This window comes from Pipistrellus kuhlii, unplaced genomic scaffold (assembly GCF_014108245.1).
Source record: "Pipistrellus kuhlii isolate mPipKuh1 unplaced genomic scaffold, mPipKuh1.p scaffold_m20_p_7, whole genome shotgun sequence".
In the NCBI taxonomy this organism is placed as follows: domain Eukaryota; kingdom Metazoa; phylum Chordata; class Mammalia; order Chiroptera; family Vespertilionidae; genus Pipistrellus; species Pipistrellus kuhlii.
In genome coordinates, this window is record NW_023425573.1 from 67,436,818 (window position 1) to 67,449,937 (window position 13,120).

The following is a 13,120-nucleotide window of genomic DNA, read 5'->3' on the forward strand; positions in this document are numbered from 1 at the left end:
TAGAAGTATTTAGAACATTTGTTAATGGATTTCTTCTAGATTTTAGGAGCTGACTATAAACCAGGGTTTCTCAGTCTTAGTACTACTGGCATTTTAGGCTGGGTAACTCTCTGTCATGGGCCTGTCCAATGCATTGCAGGGTGTTCAGCAACGTCTCTGGCCTCAACCTACTAGATACAAGTGGTACCACTCCACCTCTAGACAACAAAAAATGTTTCCAGACATTGCCAAATTTCCCTGGGGGCAAAATCACTCCCTGGTTGATAACCACTGTCTTGAGGACAAATACTTTTCACAACTATCTGTCATAAATAAAGTAGAAGCAAGGTAAAGCTATGACATTCAAAACACAGCAACAAACAAAAGAAAATAACATTTTTTTGGTATCATCCTAATTTTCTAAACAAATCTAAATGGGTCACTTTCAAACACTGCAGACGAGAATATAACATTGTTGGCTTCCCAGACAACAATTTGGCAACCAATACATGGCAAGCACTTATGATCATGTCCTTTGATCCAATAATTCCAGTTCCAGTTCTAGTAATATCACTGCAGCACTATTTATAAAGTATAAAAAGTGGAGAGAATATGGATATACAGTAAGAGGGAAATGATTTGATAGAGGAAAAATGGAAAGGAACTGCTCTAATAGTGATTATCTCTGGATTATAAAATTATGAGGGTTTTTTTTCCTCTACAATGAACATGCAAGACTTTTAAAGTCTCACACTGATCCTAAGGGTTGAGTAGTAATTGGAAAGCAGTAGGACAGTGGGGTTCAGAGTCTGCGCTTCTATAAGAATCCCAGCTCTATGACCTTGGACAATCACTCAAGTATTCAGTATCATACTGCTGTGAAGAAGAAATCCTGGCACATGTTTAAAAATGTTACCACAATCTAAAACACTGAGATACTACTTTTGCCTACTGTATGGGCAAAAATTTGGATGTGTCAATTATTTAAGTAAAATATGAATATAATTAATTCAAGGACAAGAACCTTACTGTCTACTAATTTATATTCTCTTCAACAATGTATTGTATAATACTTTTAGTTTATTCTACATAATCCCTTAGTTTGCTACTAAATTCCTCAAGACTAGAACAGTGGTTGGCTTATAGTAGGTATTCAATACATAATTATGGGTGGGAAAAAAGTGATAAAGGAAAGTTGGAGAGAAAATTATACTCCCTTACTCCTATATTTACTATTGACAGGAATGTAAGCTAGAGGAAGCCTTTATGTAGAGGAATATAAACATAATGCTGTTTATCTAGCAATTCCATTTCTCAATTTCTTCCCCAGGGAAACACTCAGATGTAAATACAAAGAACTATAAGAATTTATAATGTAACACTGTAATAGCAAAAACTTGCAAATAACATATATTGTGCATTAAGAGAAAAATGTCTAAACTGTGGTTCTCCCATTCCATATAATATTATATAGCAACTAAAAAAAACCACTAAAGAAACAAAATATATCTACATGTAATGACATAGAAAGACCTTCATAACATATTAGGTTAAACAAAAAATTATACACTAATACACATATTTTTTTTAAAAATCCACAAAATTATGTATCATATACATACATATATGTATATCAATGTATAGACTAAGAGTAAAATTTATAACCCAAACTAGTAAAAGAATTGAATTATGGATGGTGGCTTTCACATTTTCTAAATTGAGTTTTTCACAAAACATATTCAGATATTACTTAAGTAAAAATAACGCAACAGCCTGGCCAATATGGCTCAGTTGGTTGAGTGTTGACCTCTGCACTGAAAGGTTGCTGGTTCAGTTCTGGTCATGGCACATACCCCGGCAAGGATTTGATCCCTGGTCGGGGTGTATGTCGGAGGCGAACAATTGATGTTTCTCTTTCACATAGATATTCTTCTCTCTCTCTCTCCTTAAAACAAAAATCAATAAAGATAATTTAAAACAACAACAACCCAACAAAAACTATTATTCTTCCTTAGGTGTTGAGTTGTTGCTGTTCTACTTACTGATGGTGTAAAATGGCTCAAATTAAAGGATTCCTACTTTCTTTCCCCTCCATATTTTGGATTGTTGGTGTGTTTTTTTAAACATCTGAGTACTCACTACTCGTTTAAGAAATAATACATCACCTTATACAATATGAGCTATTATCTATTTAAATTTCAAAACATTTCTCAATTTGAGAAATAGTAGACCCAAAAGCACCAATAGTTTATTATTTAGATTTCACATCTTAGATCTCTGAACATAGGCTGTTTAAAGAATTGCCCCTATCCAAAGCAATCGTCTACTAGAATGAAGTTATATAAACAACAGGTATTTTTAAAAATTAAAATTTAATGTGCCAGTCCATGCCCTACCTGGGTTACAGGAATGTAGAGAGGCTCTCCATTATGCAGCAGTGTAAGTTTCCCGTGCTGGTTGAGTCGTCCTTCTGGCTTTAAATTTGCCATCTCCTTAAGTCCTCCTTTTTTGCCACTCTCTGGTCCATTTCCCTTAAATTCTTCAGTATCACTTAAGCATTCAAAAAATTCTTCCTCGCTATCGCTCCAAGAATCCCAGGATTTTCCCACCTCTCCCTTTTCCTTGTCCATATCTTTTAGATTATCTGGCCCCAGCTGGTCTCCAGATCTTCCAGCATCCCTTGGATATGTATTAGTCACATTATCTGAAATACTTGTTTTCCTCTTCTCATCACGTGCCTTCTTTCTTTCAATACAGCAATTTAACATCTTAAGAAAACAGACATATATATATTTGAATTCGTTACAGTAAAATAAAAATCAACCCACTGCTTGAATATTTAATTTTCATTCTCCACCCTTCCCCTACAACTTGTTGTGAATGACAGCAGCACAAAAAGAATGGCCTATAATCAGAAGTAAGCTCCAGCTGACTAAAGATCACATTAAACACTGCCACTGAAAGATCTTTACCTGCAGTTTCTGATGTAGTAAACAGCATCTTAGATCTGGAGGGCCACTTGCTAATCTATCAAATAAAGCAATGAGAAAACAGGTTAGTTTTAGTGAAATTGCTTCAGATATACAGTTTTTATACTTCCACAAATTTTAGCCATACTGATAAGAAATTAAAACTAGAGCTATATAAGGAAGATAACTGAGATGGGGCAAATAAGATGAAAAGATCAGAATTCATTTTAACCTCCTAGTATACAAATCACCAATAGCAAGTATAACAGATATTTCAAAGCTTAAGAGTAAAGTAGTGATAGCACTCAAGCTAATAGAAACTTATCTCTAAATCCACCCCAGTAAGTAGCTGGCATACAGTATTTCAAACTACTCAAAACAGAATAGACTATCTTTTTAGTTCTCTATTACTATAGTGAATTCTCAATATAAAACAACCAATCTCCACTTCTCTTTTGTCTGGATTGCCTCTAATTCTAAACCACTAAGTTCCCAATAATCAGCTAAGGAGAAACTGGCAAATGACATAAGAGTAAAAACATTTTTGGATTAGTTACCATTTTATATAACTTATATCATGAGTCTCCTCCCTTAGTAAGGATAGATTCGCAGTAATCAACATTTATACTAACTAAACTCTCCTCTGCGATTAAGTGAAATGTCAATATAAATTATACAAAAATTCACAGGTAATGTTTAATATCTGAACTTATAAACGTTAGATGTTATCTCTCCAAATATAAAATAATATGTTTACAACATGTAATTTAGAAAATGCCCAAATGTAGAAAGAACAAAATAAAAATACAATTTCACACCTGGAAAAACTACTCTTGACATTTGGCTGTATTTCTTTCCATTTAAGTTTGCTGTATGATATTACATAAACATCAGCATAATTGAAAATACTCAGTATATGCAATACTATATTCTACTTTACTACAAATATTAGGATCATTTTCAATGTTATTAGAGATTCTTGAGGAAAAACTTGTAATGGGTCTTTAACTTTCCATTGTAGAGATATATAATAATTTACTTAACCATTCTTTAATATTTGGCACTTGGTTGTTTCAACCTTTTTCTCCCCTACTAGAGGCCAGGTGCATGAAAATTATATAAGCACTGAAAGCGGGGGGCCCTCAGCCCAGCCTGCCCCCCTCTAGTCCAGGAGCTCTTGGGGATGGGGGGGCAGAGGGGAGATGACCTGCAGTCAGGGGAAGGCGATGCACCATCACACCTCTGCTGCTGCCACTGCCGGCAACACAAGCCTCAGCCAGCCCTGGTTACCTGAGCCTGGCAGCCCTGGGCAGCAGGGCAGTTGCCATCTGAGGCATGCCTGCACCTTGGGCTGGCCCTGGGCAGCTGGCAGCTGGCACCCAAAGCTTGCCTGCACTTCGGGCCAGTCCTGATGGTTGGGCAGCCGCCATCTGAGGCTTGTGTGCACCACCTCAGATGTTTGGCTGAATAGTCGCCATTTGAGGTTTTCCTGGGCCTCGGGCTGGCCCTGGGCAGCTTGGGGATGAGGGGACTGGGGGACTCCGGAGGCAGGTGTGCAGAGCAGCTAGACCCGTCTGGAGGTGAGCCCGGCCTTGCCCCGGGCCTGGCACCCCGGCAGGGCTAAGGGGACTGGGTGCCACCATCTTGTGTCTGTGGGCACCATCATATTTGAGGGTGAGCCAGTCAATTAGCATATTTCCTCTTTATTGGCTGTGGGCACCACCACCTTTGTGGTGGTGTGAGGGTCAATTAGCATATTCCCTCTTTATTAGATAGGATTTTAAATTTGCTGCAGTGAACACCTCTGAACATAAACATGTCCAAAGTTTCTTACCATTTTCTTAGGGTAGAATTCCTAGATGAGAATTAATGGTTCAAAAGTCAAATGCTGCCAACAAACACCTGTCTATACAACTAGATATTGAAATTATTACCCTGGTATCAGATAGTCGTTTTCCCATCTGAAACGCATTTCAAGAACAAATTCCTGCCAGAGGTGTGCCACTCCTTTCAATCCTCCATGGTAGAAATTGATCATACAAAGACACAAAGCCAATTTGTATGTTAAACTGTCAGATGGTGCAGATTTGAACTGATTGTAGAGATTCTAAATTAAACAAAATAGAAACAAAGCAAAACTTGTTAACAACATATTTATATGCATATTCAAAAACTGTGTGGGTGAAGATTTTAATACTAAAATTAAACCTATCCTACCAAAACTAGTTTTTTATCAATGTTTAATACATTATTGCCTAAACTGTCCTTAGGCAGTTCCATGTTTTTAAGATTTCTACAAGGATCAAAAAAGTGAAGCTGTAATTTAATGATGCAAAAGTTAAAGTTTCAGTGTCTTCTGTGGAATCTTTAAGATGTACTCAAATTTTTATGTTACTTTTAAAAACTCTGTACTTAAAAATAGTACACACTTGTCAAAACCAAAAATAGAAGATAAACTCAGAACAGTGCAAATTGAAAATGTAAAACTCTTGCCTCTTCTCCTCACTTTATGAAATCTATTTAACAATAACTGTTCTAACAGACTAATATCTCTCTATATCTGTCATTTAAACTCTCATTTATCAATTTATCAGACCTAGATAAGGAAAACAAAAATTTACTTTATTTACATATTTTGCAATATTAATGAGTTTTTTACTCACTTTCTTGTTTGAAATACAGGAACCAATCTGTTGCAAAACGTATCTTATTATTTACAAAAAGTCTAAAATGAGGGAAATCCCACAATCATCACAGTATTTTATGTTACTTTTTTCCATTGTTATCAGAAAAGTTCTTGCTACTCAAAATACGTCAATGTTCTATTGCAGATCATTTTCTAAGTGGAGGCCAAGATGGCCCGTCATGTTTTCTTAAGGTGATTTTTAAAATAAAAAGGTCCTTATTCTACTAATCTAGAAATATAGCAAATCCTTAGAAATTTGATGCATTTTGATCACTGGACTTACATATTCTTCACTTTCTGATGAAGGATTGTTGTCCATTGAAGAAGTTCCATCTAATGGCTTCTCAGAAGCAGCATCAGGGAATAAGAACTAAGGGAGAAAGGAAAGAATCACAATGTTGAACAAATTTCCTAATTTGTTGATTTTCGCTACTCATATAGGAACTAGTTGACTTATTAATGATTATGCTGTTAAAACAGTGCAAATGCTCTTATTGTACTGGCCAGTTGGTTCTTCATTATCTCAAAATATTTCTATTTTTCTTTAAAGATACAGTTTTAGTGACTAGCCAAGTTTAGGAATCAGAGGCTTTTCTTAATAGTAACTACCTGGTTCTGTAAACTAAACAGAATGCAAAGCCAAAATTTCTTCACTATGATTGTAGGTTCATCCAAGGTCATTAAAGTTTTAAGAAAGTGCTAATATTATAAAAAAGACGAAGTTATAAGAGAAAAAAAATTAAATGCCCATATATTCACGAGAGTCAGTTATTATATAATCCACATGTGTCAAACACAAGGCCCGCGGGCCAAATCCGTCCTGCCAGGCCTTGCAATGTGGCCCGCACCGCGCTGTCATCACTGCACTCCGCTGCGTTTCCATCACAATGACAGTTTATGACTGTTCAGTAAACCATTCGGCCCGCGATTTAGGCGTATTTTAGATTTTGTCCCCTTCTCTGATTGAGTTCGACACCCCTAATATAATCTATAGGTTTTCATATATGAAATAATCCGATCTAATAAAAGGGTAACATGCAAAATAATCATCACTCCATTACAAAGATGGTGGCATCCATAGCAAAAGGAAGGTGGTGCCCAGTTCTCTCAGCCCCATGGAAGTCCCCCAGTCTCCTGGGGAGGGAGTGGCCTGGCAGAATGTTTGCTTTGTTCCATGGACCGAGGCAAGTGTTCTGCACCCAGCCATGGATGGGCCTCTGGGCCTCAGAGAGCCTCTGGGCAGCGGGCACTGAGCAGCCAGGCCCTGCAGAGAGCTAAGGGTACATGGTTTTGTGCACAGTGCTACTAATAAAAGTGTGATATTTAAGACACATAACTTCATTTTATGTGATTCTCCTAAAAAGTAAGAAGCAGTCTGAACCTATAATGACCAGTGTTATCTTTCAACATGGTCTTTGTTTATGTGTCTGTGTGTAGGATTAAGAAAGAAAAATGCAATGCATATGATAAGTGAGCTATATTACTGGAATAACATCTCTAAGAATACATTCTTAAGAAGGGGCCTTCTCTACAGAAATTTACTTTGTCCTTTTTTTTTTTTTTAAATCACTGTTTCTCCCAAGTGCTTTGTGGTACTGTTGATTTTTAATTCCTTTTACTATGCATACTTTGCCACATATTACAGAACATACTCAATAGATTTTAGAAATAGAGGAACTACTGTGTGCCAAACCCAACTAACTCAGCACACTTACAAACAATATCCTATTCTCATATCATTGTGTGAGCTAAGTAACACTGCCCATGTCTTAGAGACATAGAAGCTGAAAATCTGGCCAAGAGCACTGTTCAGATTAATACAGTGATAAGATTAACATGAAGTTTATAAGACCAGTCTTCTTTTCATTGTACTACTCTGGAAGGTTTTTCCCAAGACTGTCTTAATACACAAATTGCCAGAAGTATGATTATAACTACAATTACAGTTAAGAACATGTACCAAAGGCATATTTTATGCCAAGCAAAATAACAGAAGGTCCTTTAACACTCACAAAAACTTCACAAGGTTTTATCAGCCTCATTTACAGGTGAGAAAACTGAAGTCAAATGGGTGTTCAAATCACAAAGTCAGGCTCCCAGGCTGGGCTTGTTCCACCACACTACCCCTAGGAGACACCGAGGCCTCTTACTATTCGCTGTAACACAAGCTTTCTCTGTGAGAGAAAGTAGATGGAGTCCAAGTGTTGCTGTGTGTGAAGCCTTCTTTGACTGCCTCTGCCCAGAGACAGGGGCACCCCTGCTGTGCTCTCACAGCCCCTCTGCCAGACTTCTCAAATGGAACACGTATTGTAAGTATTGTTTACTTTCCTTTTTCCCAGACACCAGTGAAAACTCTGAATGTGGGGGACTTTGTTTTACTCATTTTATATTCCCAATCCAGTGCCTGCCACACAGAAAGGACTGAAGATATAATGAATAAATGCATATGCATACAGACATATAAAGACATTAGTGCTTACCAAGAGAATAGTGTTGAGGACATCATTATTCAGTGGTGACTCTTCTACCCCTCTATGTTTTTTTATTTTCTTCTTTGCAGTATGCACCATATTTGAAACTGATAATTTATGAATTGGAACCGGTGCTGGCTCTGTCAACTTTGACAAGGCGTGAGTTATATCAGCAATTTCTAGAAGAATAGAAATGAATACAAATTATATTACCAACCTTAGCAGATCAAAGTGATGAGTAAACCGAAGACTGCATAAAATATTTCAGTCACTCCTTTTACTAGTGTTACATGGTCTCAGAATTATAAAATTTTAATACTCATGTTTACCTTCATATGCATGTAGATTGACAAAGGTGTAGCACAAGTTACTTCTCCCCAGGAGACTTCAAAAATAAACCTCTAAAACCCTGCTTTTCAAAATATCTCACATTCTTGGTTGAAAGACCTTATTAAATGCACTTAGTGTTTTAAGCTCAGGGTATATAGTATAACCTAGAGAGAAATGACAGCTATCTAGTCCAGCAACACTTCATTTTCCAACTTAATTCAAATAAGAAAATAGATCAATAGTTGCTAGAAACATGCCCAAGAAAAGGGGTTTCACATTTGAAAATAACTTAAAAAAAAAAGCAGGTCACCTCTCCCTTCTTCCTCAAATGTGGATCGTCCAAGAATCTCATCAGTTGATTCCTTCCGACGGCAAACTTTAAAAAATTCAGTGACAAAATCACCTAGAGAAAAAAAAGTTACTAATTTTTGCCACTTAACAAAGAAATCAGTCCTATAAGTTAAAGTACATGCCTTTTCACAAAACTATTAACTAAGATATGGAAAAAAATCTTCAAAACACATTCAGTATTTACAACTCAAGACAAAAATTAATCCAATTTTAAAGGAAACCTGGCTCTTCCTTATTCTCCATATCCCAGAATAGTAAATTTTTTCCTTAGAATTCCTTCTAGAATAAAAGGAAAGAAACTGCACCTAGTAATATTAAGCCCTTGCTCTGTGCCTGAATAAGACTAAGAGTATCTATTCTCAGTAAACTGTACTAGTAACAAGAATATTACCCTATGAATATAGTGGTCTTTTTTTAATTTTTTAATTTTTATTGATTTTTTTACAGAGGAAAGGGAGAAGAATAAAGGGTTAGAATGATGAGAGAGAAACATCGACCAGCTGCCTCCTGCATACCCCCTACTGGGGATGTGCCCACAACCAAGGTACATGCCCTTGACCAAAATCAAACCTGGGACCTTTCAGTCCGCAGGCTGACTGAGCCAAACCAGTTTGGGCTACAGTGGTCTTTGTTCCCTAACTGTCACCCTATTGGAGTTTGAAATCCACTAAAAAAATTTTTTTTTCAATTTAAAAGACTTAAATAGCCCTAGCTAATCTTGCTCAGTGGATAGATAGTGTGTTGGCCTGCAGACTGAAGAGTCCCGGGTTTGATTCCAGTCAAAGGCACATGTCCCTGGGTTGCGGGCTCAATCCCCAGTAGGGGGCATGCAGGAGGCAGCTAATTGGTGATTCTCTCTCATCACTGAAATCTCTCTCTCCACCTCTTTTCCTCTCTGAAATCAATACAAATATATCTTTAAAAAAGACTTAACTGTAAAGCATGAAACCATAAAGTCTTAGGAGAAAATATAGGCAGTAAAATTTCAAACATCTGACATAGCAGAATTTTTACTGATATATCTCCTAAGGAGACAATAAACTAATGGGACTATCAAAATAAAAGCTTCTGCAAAGCAAAAGAAACCAACCTCAAAATGAAGAGGGAACCCACTAGATGGGAGAACATATAATATTTGCCAGTGATACATCTGGTAAGGGGTTAAAATACAAAATATATAAATAACTCATACAACTCAACAAAAGCAAGATGAATAATCCAATTAAAAAATGGGCAGAAGACCTAAATAAACATTTCTTCAAAGAGGACATACAAATGGCTAAGAAGCATATGAAAAAATGCTTAAAGTCACTAGTCATCAGAGTAATGCAAATTAATTACAATGAGATGTAACCTCACACCTGTCAGAATGGCTATCATCAAAAAAATCAACAAACAAGTGCTGGCAAGTTGTGGAGAAAGGGAACCCTGTACACTGCTAGTGGAAATGCAAACTGTTGCAGCCACTGTGCAAAAGAGTATGGAGTTTCCTCAAAAATTTAAAAATGGAACTTCTGTTTGACCTAGTGATCCCACTTGTGGGAATATATCTTAAAAAACCTGAAACACCAATCAGAAAGAATATATGCACACCTATGTTCATAGAAGCATTATTTACAATAGCTAAGATTTAGAAACAGCCCATCAGTTGATGAATGGATTAAAAAAAGCTGTGGGGCATTTTCACAATGGAATACTATGTAGCTATAAAAAATGGATCTCTTACTCTTCAGGACAGCATATTATGCTAAGTGAAATAAGCCAATCTGAGAAAGACAAATATCACATGATCTCACTTATTTGTGGCATCTAATGAACAAAATGAATTGACCAATAAAATAAGACCAGAAGCATGGAAGCATAGAACAGAATGACATATCTTGATGTTATGGGGGACAAGAAGAAATAAGCCAAAGAACTTATCCTATATAATAAAGAGGTGATATGCAAATTGACCCTCATGCCCTCATGTCTCAAGATGGCCGCCCCCACAATGTCCAAAGCTGGCTGGCAGGGGAGGGCAGTTGGGGGTGATCAGGTTGACAGGGGAGCAGTTAGGTATCAACCATGCTGGCAGGGGAGTGATTAGGTGTAAATCAGGGTGGCAGGGGAGTGGTTAGGGTAAACAGGCTGGCAGGGGAGTGGTTAGGGGCAATCAGGCAGCCAGGCAGGTGAGTGGTTAGGAGCCAGCAGTCCCGGATTGTGAGAGGGATGTCCAACTGCTGGTTTAGGCCTGATCCCGGCAGTCGACTTCCCCCAAAGGATTCCAGATTAGAGAGGGTACAGTTTGGGCTGAGGGACAAACCCCAGTGCACAGATTTCATGCACCAGTGGACATGAGCAATAGGATGTGAAGACCTGGGGTGGGGGGGGTGAGTAGAGGCTAGCATCGTAAAATCAATGTTCTTCTCATGATATGCCACAGGTTGGGAGGCATAGCAAAAGGCAAAAAGGGCTCCAATAACTAGAGTGGAAGATGCAGACTATGCCAGAGGAGGAAAAACAGGAAGTGACATAAATGCATTTTAAGACTAAAAATCAGATCATGAGAAAATATCAGATAATTCTGAGGTGTAACTTGTTAAACTAAAATACTCTATTAATGCTATTCAAGAGTAACTATAAGGATTCACTACTGTCAGCAAAGATTTTTAAAAATTTATACATATATGTGCATGTGTGTGTGTACATGTGTGTGTGTGTGTGCGCGAGCGTATAAAGAGAGAGAGAGAGAGAAAGAGAGAGAGAGAGAGAGAGATCATTTGCCCCCTGTCCCACCAGACACGCCCCAGAGCCAGGGATGGAACCCACAATCCAGGTATGTGCCCTGACAAGGAACTGAACCCACTACCTGTTGGTATATGAGATAGTTCTGCAGATCTACAAAGCACTTCTACAAATGTAAAAAATGTAAAATTAAAATAAAAATATTTTTTGGACAGATAAAATAAAGTATAAAGAATGAGTTCAGTGTTCCTAATCTGGAAGACAGGAAGACTGGTGGTATTTCAGGAAAGGAAGATAATACATCTTACCTAGCAAACACTGAGGATTATCAGCTTTTCGAACTCTAACAGACCAATGGGGAGCCTGAAGAGGATCCAAATCACTAAAATGTAAAACAATAAACATAAGATCCTAATTATGATCATCTGTAATACTCATGAATTTATCAAAAATGCAGTCTAATAAAATATACAGAAAAATAAGCTATTATGTTTTACTTCCCTTAAACTTACTATTATTCTGATACATTAGGTCATTTGGATGAGTTTTAAAAAATCTTAAGAAATCAAAGTGCTTGGACAAAATAGAACAAATGGAAATACCAAAAAGTTTTTAAAAAGTGGTCAATGTACACTGATAATCTAATGAAATCATATTAGGAAATATAAAAAAGGAATGAGAAATAAGCAAATACGCATTTTAAAAAGATATATTATCATTCAAATAGCAAATCACTGTTTTACATCTGAAACAAATACAATGTTATGTCAATTATAACTAAATTATTAAAAAAAGATATAGCCCAAAATACTAACTGGCTGTTTTTTAAGTAATGGGATTCTAGGTAGTGTTTATTTTTTTTCTTTATATCCATCTTAATTACCTGATTAAGAAAGCTCATGTTATTTTCACCAGCAGCAAATACAACACATTTGTTTTAGTTATGAAAAGAAAAAGTGTCCTATTTCTCCTGTTTTGCATCAGGAATAAGAGGGTACTAAAACTGTGTTCCTCTTTCTCCACATTTTTCCTAGATAGATAATGTTTACTGTAATTTTCAAGCCATTTTCATTGGTAAGGAGTATATGACATGGATGCTATTTATGACATTTAAAGATCAAATATTATTTCCACACTTTCTGATGATCATCATCTCTTAAAAGCACTTTATGAAATGCTTCTAATCAGCTAAGAAAAGTTTAACAGAATTATGTACTAAATCCCACACTGATTAGATATATCTTTGCTAGAACCAAGTAAGACTGAAACTGTTCATTATATCTGAGCTAAGGATCACATCCCCAAAGTCAGTAGCTTAAAAACACGTCTTTAATACATATTCATCAGTCTTAAGAGTGATATTTAAAAAATAGAAAAATAAACCTTATCAGGAACTGATAGAAAGAAAATTGCTAACCATTAGCAGTTAATTTATTCTACTGAAATGTTCTGAGTCTCAATGCATAACTTTTAACATACTTACGAATAAACATCATTATCCACAATGATACCTTCAGTCAGGTGAGGCCATGTAGTTGCTAAGTGGAGTTCACTAAAAATAAACAAAACATAAAATGTATCCAAAAGCTTTAATGTGTGTGCATATA

At 36.6% G+C, this 13,120-nt stretch overlaps 1 protein-coding gene across 6 annotated transcripts in view; it reads right to left on the minus strand.

The window, feature by feature from the left end:
* The window catches only part of RAB3GAP1 (RAB3 GTPase activating protein catalytic subunit 1), a 66,404-nt gene that overhangs the window by 18,473 nt on the left and 34,811 nt on the right, over positions 1 to 13,120 (minus strand). For all 6 annotated transcript variants that reach the window (XM_036421264.2, XM_036421263.2, XM_036421262.2 and 3 more), the window contains 8 exons: positions 12,997 to 13,065; positions 11,822 to 11,895; positions 8,746 to 8,838; positions 8,115 to 8,284; positions 5,918 to 6,004; positions 4,883 to 5,055; positions 2,952 to 3,006; positions 2,376 to 2,747 (listed from right to left, as the gene is read on the minus strand). In XM_036421264.2, the coding sequence (XP_036277157.1) occupies positions 2,376 to 2,747; positions 2,952 to 3,006; positions 4,883 to 5,055; positions 5,918 to 6,004; positions 8,115 to 8,284; positions 8,746 to 8,838; positions 11,822 to 11,895; positions 12,997 to 13,065 (1,093 nt within the window). The remainder of the gene's footprint in view (positions 1 to 2,375; positions 2,748 to 2,951; positions 3,007 to 4,882; positions 5,056 to 5,917; positions 6,005 to 8,114; positions 8,285 to 8,745; positions 8,839 to 11,821; positions 11,896 to 12,996; positions 13,066 to 13,120) is intronic.